The following is a 26,510-nucleotide window of genomic DNA, read 5'->3' as shown; positions in this document are numbered from 1 at the left end:
TTTTAGAATCTATCAAATATGGCTTAATGTTTTGAAATATTTAATTGTGGTAAAATACACATAACATGAAGCGTCTTAACCTTTTTTAAGTATTCAGTAGTGTTAAGCACATTCACGTTGTGCAGCGAATCTCCAGAATCATATATGAGTTTAATGCCAGGGAGTAGAAAAGCTTTATTATAAGTCTGCTTTTACTCTAGGATTTTAACAATACTTTAGTATTCTAAACAAATGTTTTCTATTTCCTGGCTTTTGAGATGTAATAGAAGGAAAATCTTGGTTACTTGCTCACTACTGAATGTACTCCTTCTTTCTTGTAAGTTCTTGGTCAACTCAGTAGTTCCTGTAACTATTTTTAAAGAAGTCTTGGTCTTTTATTCCAGGGGACACAGTGTATCAACTTCAAAATGGTGTAGAAATAGCAAGTGTCTGCAGGACTCCTACCCTGAAGAGGGGCATAGCTCATAGTGTTAGTTTTGTGTTCTTTTGCAAAGATTTTGGTCTAATTCCATTTTATAGCCATCTATGAGTTTTCAAATAGTTTTCATTCTAACTTAGGAACTGCTCTAAACATAACTACCTTTGTAATTTAATTTTACCTTTAGTGAAAGATCTATGTGAAAAACCACCTGAAGGCTCTTTAAAACCCATTTTCCTACCAGGGGTTGAGAGCTTTGTCTCTATGTGCTAAGTGAGGTCTGAGTCAATACTCAGTGACACTAGCTTGTATCAAACTGGAGAGGTGTCCCTGAGGACTTGGGAAGGAGTGTGATGGACAGTGCAGACCATGAGGCCAGGACCAAAACTAAACTTCTTGCTTATGGCTCTGAAGAAGAGTGTTCTATATATGAGGATCACAGCCAATTAAAAAATTAACGTACAGTTTGCATATCTGAGAGTAGTACCTATTCTCTGGGACAGAGGAGCTTAGATTTTACTAGAAACTACATTGACCATGTGGCTTCATATCACATATTAAATGTTGCTGTCATATCATAATGCATGATGTATCTCACATTTTTTCCTTGGAAGCTGATATTTAACCTGGCTGTGTACAGACAAATCCAAACACCGGGAACCCACAAATTACTAATATTTGATTTGGGGGGATTCACATCCTGAATTTTCTTTTAGATGTTGTTAGTCCTGAGTATTCAGAAGTTAATGGCAAGAGAAAGTGCTCCCAAATACTTGAGCAAATTGGCCACAAAATAGACACTGTGAACACTGATGTTATCAGAATAGGAACTTTGGGCAGACCCAACAAGGGTATTTAGAAACGGGAGGGCGGTCCCATTTGTCTTGCTGTGCTGTTTGAGATTCTGCCACTGCGGTCTCTCACTGTCCCTGTCTCCTATCATAGAGGCTTCCTTCTACTCACCTCCATGGGCCTCCCCCTTGCTCACCTCTCTTTAGGGGAGGCAGAGATGGTGGAGTCCTTGAGCAGAGGGGAAATGAGTAAAAACATCCTTCGTACTGGAATCTTTAACCTTGTCTTGTCTTCTTGGCTCTTTACCTAGAGGTTTATCTCACTCTCCCCAAATCCATAAATATATTAGAGCTGACTTAAGCTTGGATTTCTTTCTGACTGTAGACATGTTCTTAATCCTTTATGTATAAAGAGTCAGCATTTTCATCTGTGTCACCTGGTCCCTGTAGGGTTGGAGGTGGAACATAATGGTATGAGTGGAGGTGTTACCTTTTACAGTAGCTTTTTTCCCCTGGTTATAAAAGTAATAAAGAATATAGCAAAACGGGAGCTTTGGGAAAACAAACACAATTCTATCACTGATAGTAATCTGTTATGTTACTATTGGGTATACATTTGTATATTCCTTTCCATTTGGGTTTTAAGTGTATTTGACCTTATACTATTTATTCAGTTTTACTTTTTTTTTTTTTTCACTTTTCACCAAAATACTTTCGTGTATTGTAAGTTCTTTCAAATGTTTGTAATTGTGGACCACCTGGGTGGCTCAGTCAGTTCAGTGTCCAACTCTTTAATTAAGCTTATGTCATGGTCCCAGGATCATGGGATCGAGCCCCGTGTTGGACTCCATTGGGAGCATGGCACCTGTTTGGGATATATTCTCTCTCTCCCTCTCTCTCTTTTTCCTTCTCCCTCTAGACACACACACACACTCTCTCTCTCTAAGTAAAAAAATAAAATAAATAAAATAAAATAAAAATTTGTAATGGCTGCATAATATTTCATCTTGTACCTGGAGTAGGAAGGGAGGGAAGAAACATGGGCAAAGGAGGAATAGGAGCATAGGCAATTGAGGGGGCATGTTGTGCTTAGATAAGCAAGGATTGTAAAATCCTTCTGAGTGGCAAAAACACCCTGACAAAAGGTCTCCCCTCGATCATTCATACACATTGTGTCAGTTCATTCCTCAGTCACCTACTTTTGGGATGTAAGGCACATTACTAACTTTCCATCTTTCATCTAGAAACAGATTATCAGTGTTAACATACTTTGAAAGGGAGCTCTTCAAAAATTAGGGTTGTGATTGACTCTAGCTGAGCAAAATAAAGTTAGCGAAGATAATAACTTTGTTACCCGATTTTACATAGAAGGCAGAGAGAGTGCAGTTGTAGGTGTTTAAGATGAAGCTTGATTAAAAGTAAAAACTGAGGGAGTTCTAAAAATGGAACCCCTTATAAATACCCCTTACAGTAATTATGCTGAAAGAGGAGAGTTAACACAAAAAACTTGGAAGTTGCTTTTGGATCTCATATAGCAGAATACAGGTAAATAGGAATCATGCGACTTTTTCCTCTTAGATGGTGAAAAATAGTAAAGAGAAGAGGCAAAATGTGTCCAGAAAGTTTGGAGGAATCACAGGGGAGCAGGGGAGAGGCAGAGAGAGGGGGATACAGAATCTGAAGAAGGCTCCAAGCTGTCAGCACAGAGCCCAGTGGGGGGCTCAAACTTGACAACCGCGAGATTATGACCTGAGCTGAAGTCGAACGCTTAATGGACTGAGCCACCCAAGCGCCCCGCAGGTCTCTTTATTTGGTAACTGGTGTTTGGCCACTTTCCCTTCTTGTTTATCTTGGCTGTATAACATCCTGCCTTTAAGGCCAAGCCTGGTCTCTGCTTGACCTCCCCAACCGTGAAGGGAGGAGGCAACATCACACCTGAACTTGAGTAATATATGTACTTAAAGGTCATTGGTATACAAGCCAGAGAAGTAAGGTCCACACTTCGTAACTTTCGAATGGAGGTGTTTATTCTCTGGGTCACCCTTTTCTAAGGTACTGCAATAAACGTGATTAGAGATGGTAACAGATGTATATAAAAACAAGTAAATTTTAAAAATTCCTTGGTCAGATGTGTTTGAGAGATGTTGGATTACTGCAGGAGTTCTTTAATATTTTCAATATGCTTAGGTGCATTTGTTCATCTTTTAGGAGAGAGAATGAAATAAGCAACATCTTTAAAACTCGTTTTGCCCATATATTCCTTTTTTAGGAGGACCTTTGTTGATACCTTGAAGGGCTTTTTATGATTTTTTTTTTTTAAGTTTTATTTGTTTTGGGAGAGAGAGCATGAACAGGGGAGGGGTAGAGAGAAAGGGAGGGAGAGACTCGTAAGCAGGGTCTGTGCTATTAGCACGGGGTCTGATTTGGGGCTGGAACTCATGAACCACGAGATCATGCCCTGAGTCCAAATCAGGAGTCGGACACTTGCGACCTTAGAAACATTTGTAGCAGAAGTGTGATTTTGTATGTAAGTAGTATAGGTGAATGCTTTTTGAACTTTACTGTGGTATGACTCACCTGGCGGCGATCTTGTTAAGCCTCATCTGCATTGGTGTGGGATGGAACCTGAGAATCTGTATTTCCCAGCAGTGCTCAGGTGATGCTAGTGCCCCTGCTGCTCCATAGACCACACTTGATGGAAGGATGTAGGTAATTGTTGATTGGTAGCATTTGAGGTTATGTGCGATGAGGCCCAAGGAGGATAATACTTGCCAGGTGGTTGCAGTAGCATTCCAGAAGATTCAGTTGGGAGGCCTGTAATGAGCGGGGAGAACTGACTGGGAGTTGCTGGTGTCTGTTATGGTGAAAGGGAAATTTCCAGGGGGAAACCAGAGAGCTCGAGTTCCCCTTGAATTCCAGAACATCTGAACGCTGCTGTGGCAACCTGCCAGGTATGGGCCATATTCTCCTTCTGGCGGAAGGATCACTGGTTATGTTTGCCAGGGCTGTAGTGGCCTTTGTGTCAGCGTAGAAGGTTGGGGGAGGAGGGAAGCAGTTTGAAGAAGGGCTGTCTATGATGACTTACTAGGGAAAGGAAAGGATGTGTAGACAGGTTAGAAGAAATAATTTGTTAGGAAGGCAAGAAAGAAGGTGATTCAGCAGAGGTAGAAGGACATCTAAATCAGAGTCCAGGAATCGGAAGGTGTTTGCATACAGTCAGGACAAGAAGCTCAGTGGCCACAATACAGCACGATACGGGTTAGGCTCTGCCTGATTTAGATTGGGGACCGGGGGAGAAAGTGGCTCTGCGGGCAATCCTGCACTTTATGCAATCTGATTTCAACAAATTAAAAGAAGTGATAGTTAGGATGTGATAGCTGGAAATACTTAAAAGGAAATAGGCTCAAGATGTGGGTGAAATTCTGGTTCTGTAGTATTACCATTAGAAGGTATTAGAAAAGGAGAGGAAGTGAAAGAAACTGGTGTGGCTATAAAGTGAGCCTTCAGTGGACCTCAGATTTTACAAAGTCAAGGACATGAGAGGAAGGAGGACACGTGACCCAGGATAAATAAAGTTTCACAAGCCTGTAAGACTCACGTGCCGGCTGACCGAGTGCTTGTGAAGTGAGTGAAGGCCAGCTAAGCTGACCTGTTACCTGCATTCAGAGCCAGAAGACAAGGCAGAGGCCTGCTCCTGGTGGCCAATGGGAAGATGTTGACCAAGGAGATGACACTATTCTTTGACCATCAAGAGAATGATTCTTCAAAGTGGAATTGCACACGATAGGCAGTAATAGTTCCCAACTGCTTTCAATGACTTAGGGGAGCTAGAAAAATGACCTTCCCCAATCCCAAAAGTCTGCGCATGGGGTCACAACACTGCTGTTGGGATCATTTGCAAAATTGTGGAGGGTCTGTGTCCTAACCCTACCATTGCAAGTGTCCTGAGTTTTGTAAGCCATGTATGTGGAGTCGTAGACTGCTGAGGTTCATACTGAGTGTCTCAAATTCTAAAAGGAATTATTAACTAAAAGATTTGGGAATCCTAAATAAGCTAAGTATAATAACCAGATGATTATAAATTTTGAATGAATGACAGGATTTCCATTTAGCAGTGTCCAGATACAACTCTTGTTTGTATAAGAATTGACCATCCCTAGGATTTTTTTTTTTTTAATTTTTTTTTCAACGTTTATTTATTTTTGGGACAGAGAGAGACAGAGCATGAACGGGGGAGGGGCAGAGAGAGAGGGAGACACAGAACCGGAAACAGGCTCCAGGCTCCGAGCCATCAGCCCAGAGCCCGACGCGGGGCTCGAACTCACGGACCGAGAGATCGTGACCTGGCTGAAGTCGGATGCTCAACCGACTGCGCCACCCAGGCGCCCCCATCCCTAGGATTTTAAACAACAGTGATGGCAGGTTATCATCATTGACAGAAGCCCATAGAAATTCTCTACCCTTTTGAGAACAGACCTGGTCCCAAGAGCCTTGTAAAAAGCTTACTGATTCTGAGTTTGCTCTTCAAAGGTCCCAAGTACAGGAAATGGGACCTAACCCTCATGGGTCATGCTTGATGTGAACCCCCTGGGAATGTTGCCAGTAGGAGAGTTTTCTTCTCCACAAATCCCGTTTCCTTTGCCAACCAGGAGGAATCTTGGGCAGGAGGCAGACAAATTATGTCAGTGTTCCACTGGTCTTGCTTTATCATGGGTACTCTGTCCTGTCCTAGGGATGTGGATGAAAAACATACAGTCCTGTCCTTGGAGAAGCTTACAGTGTAGGAGGGGAGACCCACATTCACGGGCACCATAATAGTCAAGTCTGCTGAGTGCTCAACAGGACTAGTTAACAGTCACTGCACACTTATTCTATATACACAGCAGGCATATTTTAAGTCAGTGGTTCTCAAAGTGTAGTCTGCCAGCATTAACTTCCTCTAGGAGCTTATTAGAAATGCAGTTTCATGCCCTCGCCCCTGCCCCCTCCCCCACCGTCACCCCACTGAACCCAAAACTTCTGAGGATGAGGCCCAGCAGTCTGGTTGCATAAGCCCTCTAGATGCATGAAGTTTGAGAACCATTGTTTTAAGTCATTTAATTCTTACAGCAACCTTCTGAGTAGATTGTATTTCTCCCATTTAAACAGGTGGTGAGAGAGGCAGAGGTTAAATAACTTGTTCAAGGACACATAATACAGATGGGCTTTGGTTTTTTTTTTTTTTTCCCCCAACGTTTATTTATTTTTGGGACAGAGAGAGACAGAGCATGAACGGGGGAGGGGCAGAGAGAGAGGGAGACACAGAATCGGAAACAGGCTCCAGGCTCCGAGCCATCAGCCCGGAGCCCGACGCGGGGCTCGAACTCAAGGACCGCGAGATCGTGACCTGGCTGAAGTCGGACGCTTAACCGACTGCGCCACCCAGGCGCCCCTACAGATGGGCTTTGAATCTAAGTCCTATAAATTCAGAGCTCTGCTTGTAACCACCACATAAGGCTGCCTCCCAGGAGAAGGTGCAGGGCCTGGAGGAAGGAGCTATAAACTCTAAACGGTGAGAAGAGTTGAGGAAAGCATTTAAAGATCTGGATCTGTTTTTCCTTGACAAGCATTCAGTGAGAATTAACTGTACACTATCATGTTTGATACTGTGGATGTTTATATACATGAGCAGAATATAGGCCTTACCTTTAAGATTCTAATAATAAATTAGGGGGAATCCAAATATAAATATCTGGAATCTAAAGTACTTTGGAAGTACATAAGAAGTTCTAACAGGGGAGTTTTTAAGCATATAAATACATTTTAACATAAACTCTATGAAAATTGAAATGTATGAGAAGTCATTCCAAGCAGAGAGACTACTCTGCAAAGTTCAGATGTTTGAAACGAGATATTCTCGTATTTACTAGAACTTTTGTATATTTGACCCTTGACATCAGGCTTGTGTAGTCTAGGCTTGTCTACATTATGGTATAGATAGGAAGTTCCTAATTTAAATGGAGTTCGTCAGGGGTGCCTGGTGGCTCAGTCGATTAAGTGGTTAAGCATCTCACTTTCTCTCCGGTCATGATCTTGCCATCTGTGAGTTCGAGCCCCTCATCAGGCTCTGTGCTGACAGCTCAGAGTCTGGAGCCTGCTTCAGATTCTGTGTCTCCCTCTCTCTCTCTGCCCTCCCCTGCTTGCTCACGCACGTGCTCTCGCTGTCTCTCAAAAATAAAAATTGTTTTAAAATGGAGATCATGAAACTAATTGCTCCTTTTTTGTTTGTTTTAATCTTGGGAGCCAAAAATTGTGTTGACCTATTTCTTGCTTTTATGTAACATGTAAGTGAAGATGGAAATGTGCCTTAAACATTTTTGGAGGAAATAATCTTCAATAGCAGGAGATAATGTGGTTCCAGATGAAAAGCAATTCTTACCAATAACTAATTAAGCACGGGAATGTGTTGCTGGGGATTTTATAGTGCACCTCCTGCTCTGCAAAACTGGATAATGTAGAGCTACATTTCTTTTGTGAAGCGCTACATAGTAAATATTTTGGGCAGGAAAATGGCAGGAGACTGTATATAAACAAATGTGCACAGCTGTGTTCCAATAAAACTTTATGAAAAACAGGTGGCAGCTGGGTTTGGTCTGCGGGCTGTAGTTTCTGGATTCCTGATCCAGATTCCCACCTGATTCATAGTACAGACGAAAGCTGTGGAATAGGCCAGGTGACCTCAGGATGTCTTTTCTGGTGCTTTAGTTCTGAGGGTTTTGGTGTGTTTTGTATGAGTAACTGAGAAAGAAAAACTAGAAGACTAGGTTTTCGAAATTGCCCTTCCGCCAGAAGACTACATAATCACCCTTATTACTTTGTAGCTTTGAAAACTTCGTGTGTGAATTAACAAGAAACCTCTGAGAGACCGTTTTATTCCCAAAGAGGGAAAGAAAGGTGGCTGCTCCAAGGTGTATTTCTTTCGCACATTTCTGACTTGCCAGTAACATAGTAAAAGAAAACTGAACATGTTTTCCTCTTGAAGACCCCACACAAAGTGACTTAATGGCATTGTTTTTCACTACAAAGAAATAATTGGTGTTCCAGTGTATTTTTAAGTTTTAAAACAAGCACATAAAGAATCCAGTCTATAGAAGTATACTCTGGAGGCTCCTGGGTGGCTCAATCACTTGAGCATCTGACTAAGGCTTAGGTCTTGATCTCACGGTTCTTGGGTTCATGGGGCTCTGTGGGGACAGCTCAGAGCCTGGAGCCTGCATCAGATTCTGTGTCCCCCTCTCTCTCTGCCCCTCTGCCGCTCGTGCTCACACTCTCTCTCCCTCAAAAGTAAACATTAATACACACACACACACACTGTATATACTCTTGCTGCATAGTAAACCACTTAAAACAGAATTGAGAAGAGAAAGGAAGGTTGGTGGCAGTGGCATGGCAGAGGTGGCCATGGGTTTCATAGATTTGGAGATGGTAATAGCACATTTAGCACTTGGCTTGAGATTCTGGAACATCAGGTACGGTGACCAGGGGAAGAGCCACCACTGGGTGGTCAGCCCCTGTGACACGCTGTGGAAAGGACTTGATTTACAGAAGGGTTAAGTAAGTACTGGGGGTTGCAAGGCTGGTTGAGAAGAGATGGGAGACCTCTACAAATGGAGGCAGGAGGCAATGTATCTAGTGGCAGCTAAAGACAAGTGTTAGAAGGTTTGGGAAAGAGATTAGTCATGGGAGGCTCGGGGCTTACATGGGCTTCCTCCGGTATTTGTGTGGCTCACAGGAAGAGCAAGGTGTGGAAATGCAGAGAAATGCGGGGAGGAGAGGTCACGGCAAGGGCTTAGACACAAAAGTGAGAATGTGCACAGTTGGCAGAGTAAAAATCGAATGGTGGGCCTGGCTAGAGCAGAGGGTTTGTAGGGGAGAAGTGTGGCAGGGTATCGTCGATGGTATCCACTGCTTGAACACTCAGGGAGAGTAAGATGTGGATTTTAAGTAAGTATTTAGTAAAGATAAGGTGATAAGCAAGATGTTTTAGGGAGATGAATCTGATTTGTGTGAAGGTGCTAGGGGTCCAAGTCGGCAGGGAGACAAGTAGGGTCATTCTGTTGTGCAGCCTGAGATAATCGGGGGTAAGGGCCATATAGCATTTAGCAAAGACATAGAAGCTTGATTTTAAAATAATATTGGATTGTTTTTTGAAACTTTATTTGTGGGAAGGAAGAAGGCCATTACTTTTTTTTTTCTTAACTTTTCCTTTTGAAATGATTTCAGACTCAGAATTTCTACAAATAGTGTAAAGAGTTCTCTTATAACCTTCATCCAGCTTCCCCAAATGTTAACATTTTATGTAACCATAGTACTTTTGGCAAAACCAGCATTCCTAGTCAATCAACTCAAAATAGACCTCATTTTGGTCTCCAGTTGTCTAGCCATGGTCCTTATCCTAGTGCAAGATCACACGTGGCCTTTGGTTGTATTTCCTTTGGTCTCCTCCAACCTGGGAGAGTCCCTCAGTATTTCTTGGTCTTTGATAGTTTTGACAATTTTTGTGGAATTACAGTCGTAAATTGAAGAGTGTCCCTCAATTTGGAGTTGTTTTCACATTGAATTCAGGTGTGCAGTTTTACAAAAATGTCATAAAAATGCCTTCCTCGGTGTATCCTTTCAGCAGGCAAATGATGTCAATATGTCTCATGATAGGTGATAACTTTTATAAATTTCGGTCAGGTCTGCTATGCTCCTGAAAAGTTACTCTTTTTTTTGCTCCATACTCATTAGTGTCTTGTGAGAAGCCACTTTGACACTTTGCAGACAGCCTGTGTATCACACTTGTGTCCACTAATTTTGGCATCCACGGATTTCTTTCTTTTCTGCAACATTCAGTGCTGTGGTATTTGCCTAATGGTGATTTTGTTTTCCTCTTACTGAATTTAGCAATTGGAGTTATTCTGTAAGGAAGACTGTCCACACTCCCTCCACCCCTCTTGACTCAACATTTGTTTACTCAATCATTTATATCCATATGGACTCGTGGGTATTTATTCTGCGGGTTATGATGCAACACTTTGATTATTTTGCTGCTCCTGTTGTCTTGGTGGGAGTGTCTTCATGTTGGCTGCTGGGGAAAGGGTTCATCTTGGAGTCCAGATGTGACTCAGGGGGTTGATGTTAGTACACGAAGGGAATTCAGTAACAAGTGGAGATAAGTAAGCTTGCTAATTTAACTGTTCCAAAATCGTTAGGGACTTGATTCCTAAATTTTAAAGGCTTTTCTGTGATTGCATTAACCAAAGCTCACCGTGTTAGGTAGAACTATTCCCTTGCTTGTAAATGCAGCAAGAAGAAAGATTTTCCCAAGAACTGAATAAAAACCAAGTTGATGACACATTAGGGTTTGTTTCTGTTGCACCTATTGTGTATGTTTTCCCAGAAGCTGCTGGTTCTTGCTGATTTATTTCCCTAGGCAGGCAAGATTTTGAAATATTTATAAGTATTCCTAGAACCCACTTTAATTTTCTCCTTCAGGTTTTAAGTGGGGCAAACATGTTTATATTAGAAGAGAGTCCTTTAATAATGGGAAGTAAAAATTAAGTGTAATGCTACAGATGCCATTTAAAGGGTATGCCTTTTCAGAAGGGGTGTAGGTCCTGCACTTTTCTGCAGCCACGAAGGTAACTTGGCTCAGGGCTGTGTCTGAGATGGGGTATATATAACACACATAACACAAACGGGTACAAGGTGGTATTTCCAGAAACACTGGCTCTTTGTTTTTACATGAGCCAGACAGAGAAGCTCACCCAGAGATGCCTGTGCTGTTGGTCAAAAGACTTGTACTTCTACTCTGTTCTAAACTCAGCCGGGCCTGCGAGGGAGGTGATGTTTGAAGAGTGCTCCAAGTCTCATAGTTGAAGTGGATGGTGAGAGGTTCAAATCGCCAATTCTAGCCACTCATTTGCACACTGGTTGCACAATAGAACCACCTGGGGAGCTTGGCAAAAACCACCCAGGTCCGGCTTCTAGAGGTTCTATCTAATTCTGTGGTCTGCGGTGGGACATGATCACCTGATTCATTTTTCTCTTTAGTTTCTCAGATGGCTCTGGTAGACATCCAGAGTTGAGAACCATTGGATCTAGTGCTATGTGTGATTTCTAAATGCAGTGAGATGCACTCATTTGTCATGTGACTTTTGAATCATCACAATCTATGTTATGAGAGATACCTATGGAGCACTGACTACAGAGGGGTGTGGGCTGCAAACTTGGGTAAATTTCTTAACCTCTTTAAGAGTAGTTCTTTCATCTGCAAAATAGAATTAATAGTATCTACCTCATAGTTTTTCATGGATTAAGTGGTATGTTGCATGTAAAATACTTAGCACAATGTCTAGCATATGGTAGAAACTCAATTACTATTGAATAGCATGAAGCATATTATAGCAGAGTGGTGGCTTTGGAATCAGTCACTTTTGTTTCAGTCCTGACTCTAACTTTCCAGCTCTGGGACTTGAAGTAAATTTCTTAATTTCTCTGTCAGGCCTCTTTTCTGTGAAAAACGTGAATAGGTGGGTGCAGTTACTATTAAGGGAAAGAGCTCAAGACAAAGGAGGTGCTCAGTGTTTCCGTCACTTTTCCTTTCAGTCTGCTTTCTTAACACCTCACGGGGCCTTGTGGAATAATACCGTTTTGAAAACATTATTGACTGTGTTGAGAAGGTGCTATTACACATGGCCTTTGTGGCTATAAATGACTGGTGGGAGCACACCCCTTGGAGCCCTGAAGAAATGGTTGTGGACCTGACCCTTGACGAGAACTTGCAGAGGGATGGTGTTGGGCCCTCCCCATGCTTCCCTTTCAACAATTGGCTCGTGCCTCCAGCTTGCATAATGCCTAACTTGTGATGCTGTGTAATTCTCAAGCCCACATACTGGCTGGAGTTCTGTCCCTTTTACCTTGATTGGGCTTTGATTGACCTGGAATTGTTACCCTGGGGCTTAAAAAGGACCCACAGTCTTAGAACTCTACTGGACAGCCTGCTAAGTCACAGCTCTGGTTGTTTCAGTCACTAGTAGTCTCTTAACGTAGGGACCCTCCAGTAACTTAGGAAGCTTTTTGGTTTCCTAGGATTGTTAAGTAATGTAAGTGTGCTCATTCCACTTTGATGTCTTCATCTTCTACTTGATCACCCAGAATAGGGAAAAGACAATGGTTGAAGGTGACAGAAACTTATGTCAGGAACTGAATTCTCAAGGCATTAATACATTTGATAGCTCTTAATCGTTCCTCTTTGAAATAGAGCAGGTCGTGCTTCTGTGGGGATTGAAATGATTCACTCTTTCTCGTTTCTTTTCTCTCTCACCTTGGTCACCTAAGCACTTCACCTCAATCTAAGGAGAGTTTTAAGGCATATCATTTAAGAGATGATTAAAAAAAAATGTGCTGTAAGTCTATCATACACTATAGTAAGATATTTTCACTGACTCTGGAATGAGTTCTGTCCTTGGTTCAGACTCAGCATTTTGGGCCATTATACTTTAACTTTAGTGAACACCTAACTTGAAAAAAAATGAAGGTAATACATGATAGCTAACCAATTACCCTTTTGAGTTATGCCATTATTTTTTTAGTAGAAGTTCATTTGTGAATATTAAAGGGTTGCAGTTTTCTAATACATGTTTAAAATATGAAAAGTATCTGCCTTGAATCATTTAGGGAATCATTTTCCATGGTTCACTAAAGTGGGAAGGAGAAGAAATAAATTTCAATTAAAATCTAATTTTATTTATTTATTATTTATTTGTTTATTTATTTATTTAGAGAGCATGTGCACACAAGCAGGGGAGAGGGAGGGAGGGAGGGAGGGAGGGAGGGAGGGAGAGAGAGAGAGAGAGAGAGAGAGAGAGAGAGAGAGAGAATCTTAAGCAGGCTCCACGACCAGTGCAGAGCCCAAAGTGGGGCTCAGTGTGACAATGGTGAGATCATGACATGACCCTAACTCAAGAGTCAGATGCTTAACTGACTGAGCCACCCACGTGCCCCAAGAGAGGGTCATTTAAAAGAGGACCCTCTGTATCAATGGGACCATCCATCCAAGATTATAGAGTAAGTTGATGAGGAAATCAGGATCAAGGAAAAGAATTTATGGGTTTAAAGTATTATTTAGGTCTTATGTGTTCTGGTAAGTGGATTTCTAGATCAGGAATCATATCATGTACATGTGTATGTTTGTGGAAGCTCCCACAATGCCTGGCAAGGAGCTCAGTAGGTACTTTGTAAATGAGAAATGAATGGAAGTTAGTTGCCACAGGAAGGGTCCGATAAAGCCCTGGAACTCCGAGAGGAGAAATAAAACCAAGGGGTTCAAAGATGGAATGAAAACAGCTGATGGTATATTAGGCAAAGAATATTGAAATGGAGAGGGGTGCAGTTTTAAGGGTGTTCTTGTGACAGATACTCTTTCAGGTAGATGTTGGAGAGCAATCCACGAGGTGATTTAGAGCAGTGATGCTCAGATTCCTAGAAGTTGCCCCCACCATTCCTCTGATAAAATTACATCATTTCCCAATACTTCTTAAAAACAAAGTGATGGAGGGGTACCTGGGTGGCTCAGTCGGTTAAGCATCCAACTTCAGCTCAGGTCATGATCTCATGGTCCCTGTGTTCGAGCCCTGTGTCATGTTCTATGTCTGTCTCTGCCCCTACCCTGCTCATGCTCTGCCTCTCTCTCTCTCTCTCTCGAAAATAAATAAGCATTAAAAAAAATTTTTTTTTAATGAGGTAATGGATAGACTATTCCATGTTTTTTTTTTTTTTCTATAGGTCTTTGACACTTGTTATTTTGGGTCAATACCAGCAACTGACAAAAAGCGGTCTCTGAAGTACAGAGTTATGGTAGTTGTTTTAAGTAGAACACCTCAGAACTTTAGAGTGTTATGAGGAGCTCTGTGGTTTCCTGGAGCCCAGCTGAGTTTGAGAACAGCTTTCTCAGAGCTTTAATGAAACAAAGCCCTCCTGGGACCAGTTTAGAGAGTGCTTCATAGGAGTTGCTGACAACAAATGTAGGTATTGTGTTCTGGAAAAGGCAGTTCTTGTTAAGTTGCTCTTGTCGATTCCCTGTGGACTAGTAGCTTATCTGTTACTGTTATCTAGTCAGCATGGAAGAATCTCCTGGCTTTATTTACTCACCTTACCAATCTTTTGAAACCAGCCATCCACAGGGAAGTTTCTGTGAAGTAGGATTGTGTGAGTGTAACACTAGTGTTGAGACGCCAGATTTAGGTTGGCAGCTGAAAGAAAGGAAGTGGTTTGCTTTCTCCTCTGAATGTGTCCCTGCCTAGCTCTTGAGAACCTGTTTCTACCTAAAAGCTTTCTTTCTTTCTTTCTTTCTTTCTTTTTTTAAAAACTAAATCATGTGAAGTAGTTGCTTTTCTGAGCTGATTCAGGCAGGCAATTAGATGAGTAACAAAGACTGTCAGTCCTGGCCTGCCAGATTGATTTTTAAAAGTCTGTTTAAGGGGGAAAAGAAAAAATCACTTATGATGATTCATCTTGAAATGATAAAGCTAGTGCATATGCAAATTTTAAATTGTTTGGTATTTCAATAAGTGAATATATTACGTAGGCCCAGACGACAGAAGGCCTGAGAAGGGCTGATTTGGAGCGTGTATAGACGACACCAGAAGGGGTGGGTGGATGTTTTATTTTAAGACCTGGGGATTAAAAATGGCCTATCTACCTTTGTGAATTTCCTTTCCTTTGAAGCCGCAGCAAATCTTTAGCAGAATATACCGATTGGCATTTCTGAATAGAGTCTATATATTCATTTCAGTTTAATTAAGATAAGTAATATGGGAGGCATGTGCAGTGGGGAAGATGCAGAATGGGAATTCTGTCTTAGGTTAAGGTTTGGATGCTGGAAAACCATGACTGGCAGGGAATGTTTTGTAATTTAGCAAATGATCCTGAGAACTGGAGGCGGCAGACTAAAGACTATGGGATCTGAAAAGGCAGCAAGCCTTGGAATAGAGGTGTAAAGAGCTTTTAAACATAGGTTGGGAGCTCAGTAAATGTTAGTTGCTCTGTTCTTTTTCTCCTACCACAATGGGAAATGATAATAGTTTTCTATTGTGCTGAAGCATATGTGGGTGATGGTGCGGCTTACTGGATTGTTAGGTAGGGAAAATTAGCTCCCACAATTCAAATCATTCAGCAGATACTTAATGGATAGATGTAAATATCTCGAAAGAAATGATTTATTTGTGTGCAAGGTTGTGTGCTAGTGCTGTGAAAGCAAAGCCCTATAAACTGCCAGCACTCCCTCAAGGAGCTTAAGGATGAGTTAGGCAAATGCACACAGAGAATGACAGCCAACAGCCCAGAGCATCCGGGAGCTGCCACATGACTAGTAGAGAGAAGCAGAGCTGTGAAGAGGGACAAACCCCAGTGGACTGGGACAGGGGGAGGCGCTTCATCCAGGAGGTGACTGCATGAAACCTGGACTTCAGAGTCAGGTGGGGAAAAAAAGGGCACTGGGTGGCTAAGTTGGTTGAGTGTCCACCTCTTGATTTCAGCTTAGGTCATGATCTCATGGTTCATGAGATCACATTGGGCTCTGCACTGACAGCGCTGAGTGTGCTGGCAATTCTGTCTGTTTCTCTCTGCCCCTCTCCCATTTGCTTTCTATCTCTCTCTCTCAAAATAAATAAGTAAACATTAAAAAAAAAGACTAAGTCCAGTGGGATCCAGGGAAGTGTCAAGAAGGTGGAGGACTCTGTAATGTGGAGAATGGTGTGAGCCCAGGCAAGTAGGAATGGGGGCCTCTCCTGATGAGTGGGTCTTGTCATGGAGGGAGGTGGAAGGAGAATCCTGGAAACCTGTTGGAGGCAGACTGTGCTGGTTTGGATTAACTCATATAAGCAGTCAGAGATGCACTGTAAGTCAAGGGGGCAACTTGGGGGCATTTGTTGAGTTGAGGTTTGCAGGATGGCCTGCGGGGGCATGACCAGAAGGCAGGGAGATCCACTGAGAAGCTGAGGCAGCAGTTCAGATGTATAGTGGTGAACGTCTGAGTGAGTGGGTGAAAGAGGAAATGAAAAGGAAAGGAGAAACAGAATCAATATCACATGGAGATTAAATGACAAGTATGAAAACATCCCAGTCTTTTTAATGTGCTTCTTAAAGTTAGATGAGATGCTATTCAAATGGAATAATCTGTCCCATTTGAATGAATGCTGACCAGATGGTTACACTGAATGAGAATAAAGATGTTAATCCTCTATGGCCTATGACTTGAGATTTAAACACGTTTTTTGGCTTGGACAACTCTGGGCCTGCCATGTTGCAGACATAGTCTCTTACAGTACAAAGATTTGTTTGGTTCTAATTGTTTTTCCTCTTCTTTCTTTCAAAATAGACTCTATCGAGAAGAATTTCCAATCCATACCTTGAGCACACTCCTTCCCAGGTATGATTCTTTTCTCTTACTGCATTTTCTGAAACGATGATTTATAAATCCTGGTGTAGACTCTTCTAGGTACAGCCCTTGGCTTTGCTCCTGGGGAGGCCGTCTCCCTTACCTGCGGATGACACAACTGAAGGTGTTTGAGATGCTCTGATAATTGTGGCATGGTGCAAGATGTTCACCAGATAGGAAAAAAGTATTTTCCCATCTTCCAAGTCCTTACATAAATGCAGAGTTAATACATAATATATATTTTTCTTTTCTTTTTTTTTTTTTAATTTTTTTTTTCAACGTTTATTTATTTTTGGGGCAGAGAGAGCCAGAGCATGAACGGGGGAGGGGCAGAGAGAGAGGGAGACACAGAATCGGAAACAGGCTCCAGGCTCTGAGCCATCAGCCCAGAGCCCGACGCGGGGCTCGAACTCACGGACCGCGAGATCGTGACCTGGCTGAAGTCGGACGCTTAACCGACTGCGCCACCCAGGCGCCCCGTAATATATATTTTTCGATTTGTTGTGTTGATATCCGCTATTTTAAAAATACCGTGTCTATTTTACACTAAAACCTTTGTGTAAAAGGAGATTATCTTTATAGTTACCTAATAATATAATATCTCTGTATGCTCATTGGAAAAAGATGGGGAAGACTTCATTGTGTTACATTTAAAAATCGGTTGGCAGAGGTTTTTTTTGTTTTGTTTTGTTTTTTGTTTTAAAAAAATTTTTCTTTTTTTAATGTTTATTTATTTTTGGCAGAGAGAGAGAGACAGAGCATGAGCAGGGGAGGGGCAGAGAGAGAGGGAGACACAGAATCCGAAGCAGGCTCCAGGCTCTGAGCTGTCAGCGCAGAGCCCCGATGAGGGGCGCGAACTCACAGACCGCAAGACCATGACCTGAGCCGAAGTCGGACACTCAACCGACTGAGCCACCTAGGCGCCCCTGTTTTTTGTTTTTTAAGAGTAACAAGAGACTTGTGATCATTGTGAGGTCTCAAACTTTTGGGCCTTGTTCACTACTATATCTCCAGCTTCTAGAATGGGGCCTGGTAGCTGCTCATCAAATGTTTTTTGAATGACTGAGTGAATGAATACTGGTATCTTGTCAGGACCCATCAAGTGTCAGCTGACTTGTACCTCTTTTAGGGAAGTACTGTCTGTCATCTGACTTGGTGTAGAGTTTTCATGTGTTTTTTTGTTTGTTTTTTAATATACAGTTTTAACATATTAAAAATAAATAACTTCCTGCCATTCTCACTTTGTTATCAGGCTGTATTTGGGAGGTGATAATAGGAATACTAGAGAAGCATAAGATGGGGTTGAAGTGTTCCCTGTCAAGACATAGTCAATATAATATCCATCGGTTTGCTTCAAGAGAAGATATAAAATATTTTATAGATGCACAATTGTGTAGGTGCAGAAAGAGTTCACCAAGAAACAAGTAAACACCTGTAAGCACGCATCCCCAGTGTACATTGATTTTCAAGAACCTTTACTTATGAAGACTGTTCATTTTTACTTTGCTTCTTTTGTGAGGTAGCATTGTACTATGCAGGAAGGTGCCAATTACAGAGAAAGAAGGTAGGTATATAAAGTAGGACGTAGAGCTCTCTAGATCTAAGGAATAGCCTCCTTCAACCTCCCAGAATCGGAAATACATGCGGATGTGTTAGGAGATTCAAAAGGAAGTTAAATAAAATTTTCATCAGCTAGGTGGAATCATGAAGTAGGTGAAACCAGAATGCTTGGAATTAACTATGAGCTCTGCAGCTGAGTGAAGCTTAAAAGCAAAGCAGACCGTAGCCCTGTCGCATTGTGTCACAGTGTGAGATGTTCACCAGTTAGGAAAAAATTACTATCCTCTCTTCCAAGACTTTTACATGAATGCATTATCAATATGGCAGAGTCATATGTTATAAATACTCTTCCATTTGCTGTATTAATAGAAACAGTGTTTTTTAAAAAAAAATTGATAATTTGCTCTGGAAACTTCATATAAAAGATGATTCATGGCTAAAGCAGTTTAGCATTTGGAAAATAGTTATTGTAGCTTTAATAGCACAAGTGGACCAATTGCAAAAATAAAATAGGCAGTTGTTTGTAGCTACGTAGGCTAAAATGTTTTAAACTTAGGGAGGTGGTCATGATTTTCTTTCATGTATAGTATGCTGTTGGCAGCTCACAAATTATATTATTCTGAATCTACAGAGAATATTTGTCCTTTTCCATTTTAGATTTATGGAGAGAATTCTTCTTGTGCGGGAAGAGCATTGAGGAATATTATTATTGTTCAGGCTGCTGACCTGATAAAAGACAGAGTGAACCTCAAGGGATTTTACAGGTAACACAGTTTTCTAACACCTTGTCAGAAATTCTCCTTGAGGAGAAAAAAAAAAACAAAAACAAAAAACCCAAAAATGTGATAAAATGATAAAGTTGATCACAGAGAGATGGGCTATATCAGTACTGGGAGGGTTTGTTTGAAGTGTCCGTTTGGGGTACTGGTGGTGGTTTTTCTTTTAGTTAAGTTCAGCTGAGTATTTGCTAACAGGAGACTCCTGGTTCTGAAGTTAGGGTGTGGAATCTCCAGCAGCAGGTGTGGATGAGTTCCTCAGAGACTCTCTGCTCTGCTTCCTCTGAAATGTGATGTTTTATAAGATTTTTATTGGGCATGTGCTATAATGCGACTTCAGTAAATATAGGTCCTCTCTTCAGGAATCTTACCAAGGCTTTTTGAGGACTTGTTGGGGGCCCATGGGAGAGGGGAACTTGTGCTCTAAGTTGCCAGGTGAGGATGAGCCCCTCCTCAGGCCCTGCAAGGAGGGGGAAGGGCAGGTCCAAAGAGCTGGCATTTCTCTGCCTTGGCTTGTGAATAAGGGGGTGGGGGTATGAGAGTAAATGGATGGGCTAATGGTCAGTTTTAAAGGAGCTGGACTAAAAATGGTCACTTAGTAAGTTTAGAACACGTTTTCATTCATGGAGCCATTTGAAGAAAAAACAAAAGTAAATTGTCAGCTTTTTATTTTGTCAAGTAAAGGTATTAAGCCATATCAAACAATACCAAATTAAAATGATAAAAATTGAACAAAAAGAGAAAACTATGGCATTTATTACCATTATTTTTTCTTACTGAAAAGATTGCAATATATCACAAAGAACAGGAAGAGTACTCATAAAAAATGTTACCAAAAAAAAGGAGGAAAGATCCTCAGAATAAAGGACATTTCTTTAAGTTAACTCGGCTTTCTCACAAATTCATTGTAATATTCCTGTTTTTTCCATTTGTCACAGTTGAGAAAAATTTCATCATGGCATGGGTTTGGGGGATAGTGATTCTCAACCTGTTTGAGTAAGAAGACTCCCATTTTATTGAGACATGACTGAAAATGCACAATTCTTAAGGGTACAGCTTGAGAATTGTTAATTATTATATACACCTATGTAACTATTATCCACACCTTAGATAGTTCCTTCATGTTCTTTTCTAGTCACTAACTATCCCATGCTACCAACTTCTTTCTAATCAGACACTTGGCAGAAACTGTTTTCTGAGGCACCATTGAGCAAGGGTAGGAGGGAGGGTGGGAACACTATAATGAATTATTACTTTAAAATCCCATATTTAATCAACCACATTAGTATATACATAGGTCTTGAAAAACATGACCCACGTTAGACATGATGTGTTCTGTTGACAAAACATGTTGTGTATATGGACTCATGAACCTCTTGAAAAAAGCTTCCCCTCCCCCCTATAAGGAAGTCATAGTCCAAGGTCTGAGAACCTTTCGTTGAGAGCCCAGGCCAAGTAGACAATAACAGGGGGGAAGAGAGGCTGCAGTCATGGCTAGACTACTTCACATAGAGCCTTTGTAGTTTTTTTTTTTTTTTTAACAGATATGATATCAATTTGAAATCCATCTGATTTTTTTTTTTCATTTTTTAAAAACTAAAACAGGGTGGATAAGTCTTTGGTCTAGTCTTAAGCAGGCTCCTAGGATTCATTTTACCTACCACACAAGGCTATGTGTAAGATCTGTCATTGTCCTCAGTTTCTTTATGTGGTCTCCATGGATATAGAAGGGAAAAAAGCATTGGGAGATATACATTAATAAGGTTCATGGAAAAGAACCATCCATGTCACTTAGAACATATTTAGGGTTCAGTGGGAGTAGAAAGGGGAGAGAGCATGTGCTGTGCTATTTCAGATTCCCAGTGGTTGGGCCAGAACTTCTTATTTTTAATTAACGAAGGATTTAATTAGTGCCTTGGGTTTAAAGATAAAGTGCTAATATGGCTGCCTAGGATGAGTCCTTTTCATTTGGTAGTAAATCAGGGTAAGGTGTTCCCCATGTACTACATGAGAATTGCTTTCAAAATGTTGAGATGTTTTCTATTGCTTTTGCACTCGAAGAAAAATCATATTGGTTTCTGAGACTTCAAATAGGTCTCTAAATACCATCACCCCATTTACATTTGAGATTAGGGTCCTGTCTGCAGTACCGTGAATTAATTGCTAAAAATGCAACTGGAGGCAGAAGGAGACCAAGAGAAATCAAATTTTCAGCTCCAGAAATGGGTCAAATTAAAGTTTTGTTGCAACAGCCACACTGGCCTTATAGCTAATCACCTCCATATGGAATGTTCCCACCTAGTGTTGCAACTGTAGTTAGATCTACATGTACCCACAACGGTTTCTGGATTCAGTACAAGACTGGAGTAAGAACTGCTGCGGGTGTTGAGATTGCTGCCTTCCATGCATACCTTTTTTTCCTCGCTGCTCTCCCCTAAGTCCTGTAGGTTTGGGTATGGGAGCTGGATTGTTGCAGACCTGGCCAGCAAGTCAGGGGAGTGGGAGTTCAATGCAGGGGCACCTCACCTCATTTTGTTTGCTTTGGTGATGTTAATAGTGTTTATCCCTATCCCTTATGGTGTGTTCCCTGGTGTAGATGGATTAATGAAGGATATTTGAAACATAATTTGATAAAGTTGGGGGTAGAGAAGAAAGGGATCATGGGCAACTGAAACCATAGCTTGCTGGCTGGGGGTTGGGGGAGCTCTTATTAATTAGCACTGTCATGGCAATATCCTGTTTGGGAATATAGACTCAGCCCCGCTGCCCAAGACAGAGTGAGCCCTTCCCATGGAGAAGGTAGAGCTGGGGAACTGGGGCTCCCAGCATCACCTGGGCCCCATCCAGCCATACTGCATCAGAATCTACACATTAACCAAATCCCCCATGTGCTTCTAAACACACTTTTGAGAAGCCCCAGTCTAAGAAACTTCTTCCCCATCATCTGCGAGCAAGCAAACGTATTCACCCACCTAGTCACCTTTTGCAAGTTGCCTCTTTAGTTTGTTAGTAAATGTTTGGTTGTGTCCTATTCCAGGTGAGAACAGACTGAGGACTGGATTGTTCTGAGAAAAGGATTACAATAATACAGTGTTTAAATCCCTGGGATAAAAGTACTTTACAAGCCCAAAGATGCTGGCTAATTGACAGAGGCGTTGAGGAATTAATTAACACTTTGAGCCTTTAACATAAAAGGTGTCTTATAGAATTAGAAGTTAATATTGACTGTTTTGTCTAATTGCCTAGTTTATTGCAATCTGTTTTCTCTTTTTTCAGAAAACATCCATTTATTTGACAGTTAATCTTTCTAATGTCTTAAAGCTAACCTGCAAGTGAACATGTCTGGTGTTGCCCTAATCACCTTAGAGTACCTTTCAAATAGTGGCACTTTACCAAAAAAAAAGTTAGACTTACCCAAGCTGGGATATTTGTTGAAATATCTTAGCAGAGGGGCTCAGTTGGTAGAGCTTGTGACTTGATATTTGGGGTTATGAGTTCAAGCCCCACATTGTGCATAAAAAAACTCAAAACCCCAAAACCAAATATCTCAGTAAGAAAAGCTTATTTTTCCTTCACACCTGAAAATACGACATCTCATGGCAATACGTTTCTGTTTTAGGAATAAAATATTGACATGTTTTGGTTCTTAAATACCAAACATTGAATAAAGATAACCATTTACATGATACATTTTTTTAAAAGAAACATCTTGGTGACTTTTTTTTAAGGGAGAATAATTTTCAGTGAGATTTTTGCAAATGACGAACCATATTTCAGGAACTTGTCTTCTTGTGGTTTTTCATTTGAGGCTTATAAAGATGGAAAAGTGGCATGAAAATACTGCTTGTAGTGCCCAGATTGGGGCATTCTTCAAATGCAGTTGTGGATCTTAAAACAGATTGTAGAGGATATTTTTGCATATGTGGTGAGTGGAATCCATCACGCACAGCTGGGTTTATGGGTTTGTGATCTAGGCTGCATGGCCATATCCCTTAGACTATATTGAAAAGATTAATGGTCATATTTATTGTTCTTGGAGACAAATTTGAGGATTTAATCTGTAGAGTAGCAAACAAAACTCTTTAGCACTCTCTATGGTCCCAACTTTGAGTAATCTTGGAATTAATTGGTTCTCAAAAAGACTAGATAAGAATCTATAAAGAGTTGAACAAAAGTTGATCGCCATCACTTTTTGAGGTACTTGTTTTACCAAGGCAGAAGCATTATCTTTATATAAAGGAATCCTAAATTTATTCCTTCATTTATTCAAACGTGTATTGAGAGCTTATCTGTGTATCTGAACTGTTGTAATTGTTGGGGTCTAACGGTGAGGTATATACATAGTTGCTGATATCTTGAAAACGATTCTGAAGTGAGGAAAGCAGATAGTATTCATTTGGAAAGATGTACAATTACTAAACGTTGGGTGATTGAAGCAAGAGTATAAGAGGATATGATTCCAAGTGTTCCTGAGGAAGTGATATTTCAGCTGAAATTGGAAAGATGAATAAGAGGTGCCGATTCATTATTATTGAGTCACTTGTTTAAAAAAGCTTATGAAACGGATGATATTAAATATCAATTATTTGGCAAATGAGTTGCAACAATGTCTTAACCATGAATGGCTTCCCTTTTGTTCAGGAGGAGCTGTGTTGGGTCAGAGCTGGTAGACTGGCTTCTAGAACACTGTCCCTTTGTCCAGTGCAGATCTATGGCCATAGGGGTCTGGCAGCTCCTACTGGATATGGGAATTATGTTATCAGGTTAGTATCATATGTTTTGAAAGCACAGAGCATTATTTTATTAAGCTACCAGAACAAAATTTACTTGAATTTTCTAGAGGATGTTACAATCTGGATGGAAATTGCTTTTGCAGGTAAATGTTTGCATTCTCTCATATTTTGTAAATAAAAGTGGCCAGTCATCTTTTGATGGTTATTTTGCACATCTTTTATAAAAATAATTAGGTACTTGCTGATTCACAGACTACTACCTGTATGAGTTTTTCCCTTACCTTCTCCTCTACCCAAAAGGCTCCTAACAGATTTTGTTGTTTTGTTTTTTAAATTTTAAATGTTTATTCTTGAAAGAGAGAGAGAGAGAGAGAGAGAGAGAGAGAGAGAGCAGGGGAGGGACAGAGAGAGAGGGAGACACAGAATCTGAAGCAGGCTCCAGGCTCTGAGGTGTCAGCACAGAGCACGAACCACAACATCATGACGTGAGCCACAGTCAGACACCTAACCGACTGAGCCACCCCGGTGCCCCTCAGTTGTTATTTTTTTTTTTTTAAATCAGAGACATCTTTAGTTGCTCTAAATGTGTGATTTGTCTAGGTGTACTTAGAATAATTATCAGAAACTGATTTTATGAGTGGAATGTGTATGCCATTTAATTGACTAATCATGAACAATTAGAGATATGACCTATGAAAATTAGCTGTTTAAAAAGAGCACAAAATTGATGTTAACTAGCAACTAAAATAGATGGCAGATATCTCTTTTCCTAATTGAGCCCTGGGAATTGAAGAATTAGAAGTCAAGCAATCCAGATTCTTCATTTGGCTCTATCATGAAGGTTCTAGTTAGTCACTAGGAAGCCCCTTTTTCCCTCTAAGTAATAAATCTTGAGGGTCAGAGAACATAGTAAGGTTGAGAAAGGCATACCCCACGTGCCAGCGTGCAAGAGGAGTACAGATGGGGATGTGGGTGTAATTTCAAGGCATTATTAACACCTAGCACCTGATACTCTCACATTGAAAATCAGTGACTATCTTTGAAGAATGTTACCTGCTTGCTTGTGAGGTTCATGTTAGTGGTGAGCAAAAAAAATTACGTGTTAATGTATTTTTGGATCAGTCCTTGATTTCTTTTAAAACAACCTTGGTAGCATTGATATTTTTTGCTAGATAATTCTTAGTTGTAGGGGCCTGTCTTGTACATACAGGATGTTTAGCACCAGATGCCAGTAGCACCCTCTAGTAATGACAACCAAATACGTCTCCAGACATTGCCAAGTGTCCCTTGGGGGCACAGTCATTACCCGCCCCCCCCCCAACCCAATTGAGAACCACTGGTTTGAAACTTGTCATAGTGTTACACTTGTATATCACTAACGTAATTAAACGTGTTAGTTTGCCTTGGGACATATAAAAAAATTCTTTTTTGAATTGCTACTGATTTCACCTGTCTCTGAAGCACATAAGTCATAAAATACATGTGAAGATACTGGCTAAGGCCTCAAGTAATAAAAATTGGGTTGGTCAGTAAGTCCCCTGTAATTCAGTGGGATTGTAAACATGAATGGACTTAGAATATATAATTATAGTCCTTCCCCTGGGTTCTCATAATAATTAGTAGGGCTTTCAATTTATTATTTGGTTTATGACTCTCTTAATAATATACTTTGAGAAACGGACCCACCCCTTTTTTTGTTTCCAACAGTGGACCAGAATTTATACTTTCAAGATACCTATGTTTTCTACCAGTTTTCATCTGATGAATGTAGCTATTTGTACTGTGAATTTGAAAGAGAAGAAGAATGGCAGAATGGTGTCAAACTTTTACTGCAACTTGTGCCTCTCATTCCTGCCAAAGCTGGCATCTGTGAGCTGTAAGTAGATGTTCTTTTTTGTTCCATTATAAAATTATACTCATTCAGAGAATGTTTAGTGTCTCTAGGGACCGTGCCCTGCTCTTGAAGACCACTATCTCCTTGAGGAGATAGTTGTCCCATTCCCATTTCTCAGATGCAAGTTCAGAAAGGTAAAAGAGGGGCGCCTGAGTGGCTCAGTCGGTTAAGCGTCTAACTTCGAAGGTCATGATCTCACGGTTCGTGAGTTCAAGCCCCGCGTCGGGCTCTGGGCTGACAGCTCGGAGCCTGGAGCCTGCTTCGAATTCTGTGTCTCCCTCTGTCTCTGCCCCTCCACTGCTTGCACTATGTCTCTCACATTGTCTCAAAAATAAACAAACATTTTTAAAAAATTAAAAAAAAAGAAAGGTAAAAGAAATTGCTGGCAATTAAATCCAGCTAATAAATGACTGAACTGGTATTCAAATCCCAGAAGTTCATGCCTCACCAGCTGTACCACGAGCCGCTTCTGATTTAATCATCACCATATGAGTAGTGATCTAGATTAGGAATAAATACGATTTGGCTTAGATTGGACTAAAATAATAACTGACATATAATCCACTCTTCAAGTCGTGACTTTCCTAAGAAAGAGCTCAAAAACCTTTCTGAAAATAATCAAGAAGCAACATTTGGCAAATAAAACACGTGAATCACTATCACATGGAGATATTGAATCACTATATGATTAAAATGAATTAAAACTCATTAGAGAAGGCTTAGGAACAGGTCTTGAGTCCTGATATGGTGCTGTGTGACATGTCTTTGTTTCTCCACAGCATTCATGATATGCCTATTTCAGAATAATGTATTTCAGATTAAAATTTGCCATCAATAACTTTTACGTATTCAGTTTTCAAAATGTGTTCCCATACTTA

The 26,510-nt window shown here is 40.8% G+C and overlaps 1 protein-coding gene across 5 annotated transcripts in view; it reads left to right on the top strand.

Moving 5' to 3' along the window:
• Nucleotides 1–26,510, top strand: part of RAPGEF5 (Rap guanine nucleotide exchange factor 5) — a 309,698-nt gene that overhangs the window by 104,803 nt on the left and 178,385 nt on the right. For all 5 annotated transcript variants that reach the window (XM_047833993.1, XM_047833985.1, XM_047834003.1 and 2 more), the window contains 4 exons: nucleotides 16,610–16,660; nucleotides 18,887–18,993; nucleotides 23,647–23,768; nucleotides 25,446–25,614. In XM_047833993.1, the coding sequence (XP_047689949.1) occupies nucleotides 23,717–23,768; nucleotides 25,446–25,614 (221 nt within the window). In that variant the 5' untranslated portion in view covers nucleotides 16,610–16,660; nucleotides 18,887–18,993; nucleotides 23,647–23,716. The remainder of the gene's footprint in view (nucleotides 1–16,609; nucleotides 16,661–18,886; nucleotides 18,994–23,646; nucleotides 23,769–25,445; nucleotides 25,615–26,510) is intronic.

Source organism: Prionailurus viverrinus, chromosome A2, assembly GCF_022837055.1.
Source record: "Prionailurus viverrinus isolate Anna chromosome A2, UM_Priviv_1.0, whole genome shotgun sequence".
Lineage (NCBI taxonomy): Eukaryota > Metazoa > Chordata > Mammalia > Carnivora > Felidae > Prionailurus > Prionailurus viverrinus.
This window is presented reverse-complemented; position numbering and strand designations above follow the sequence as displayed.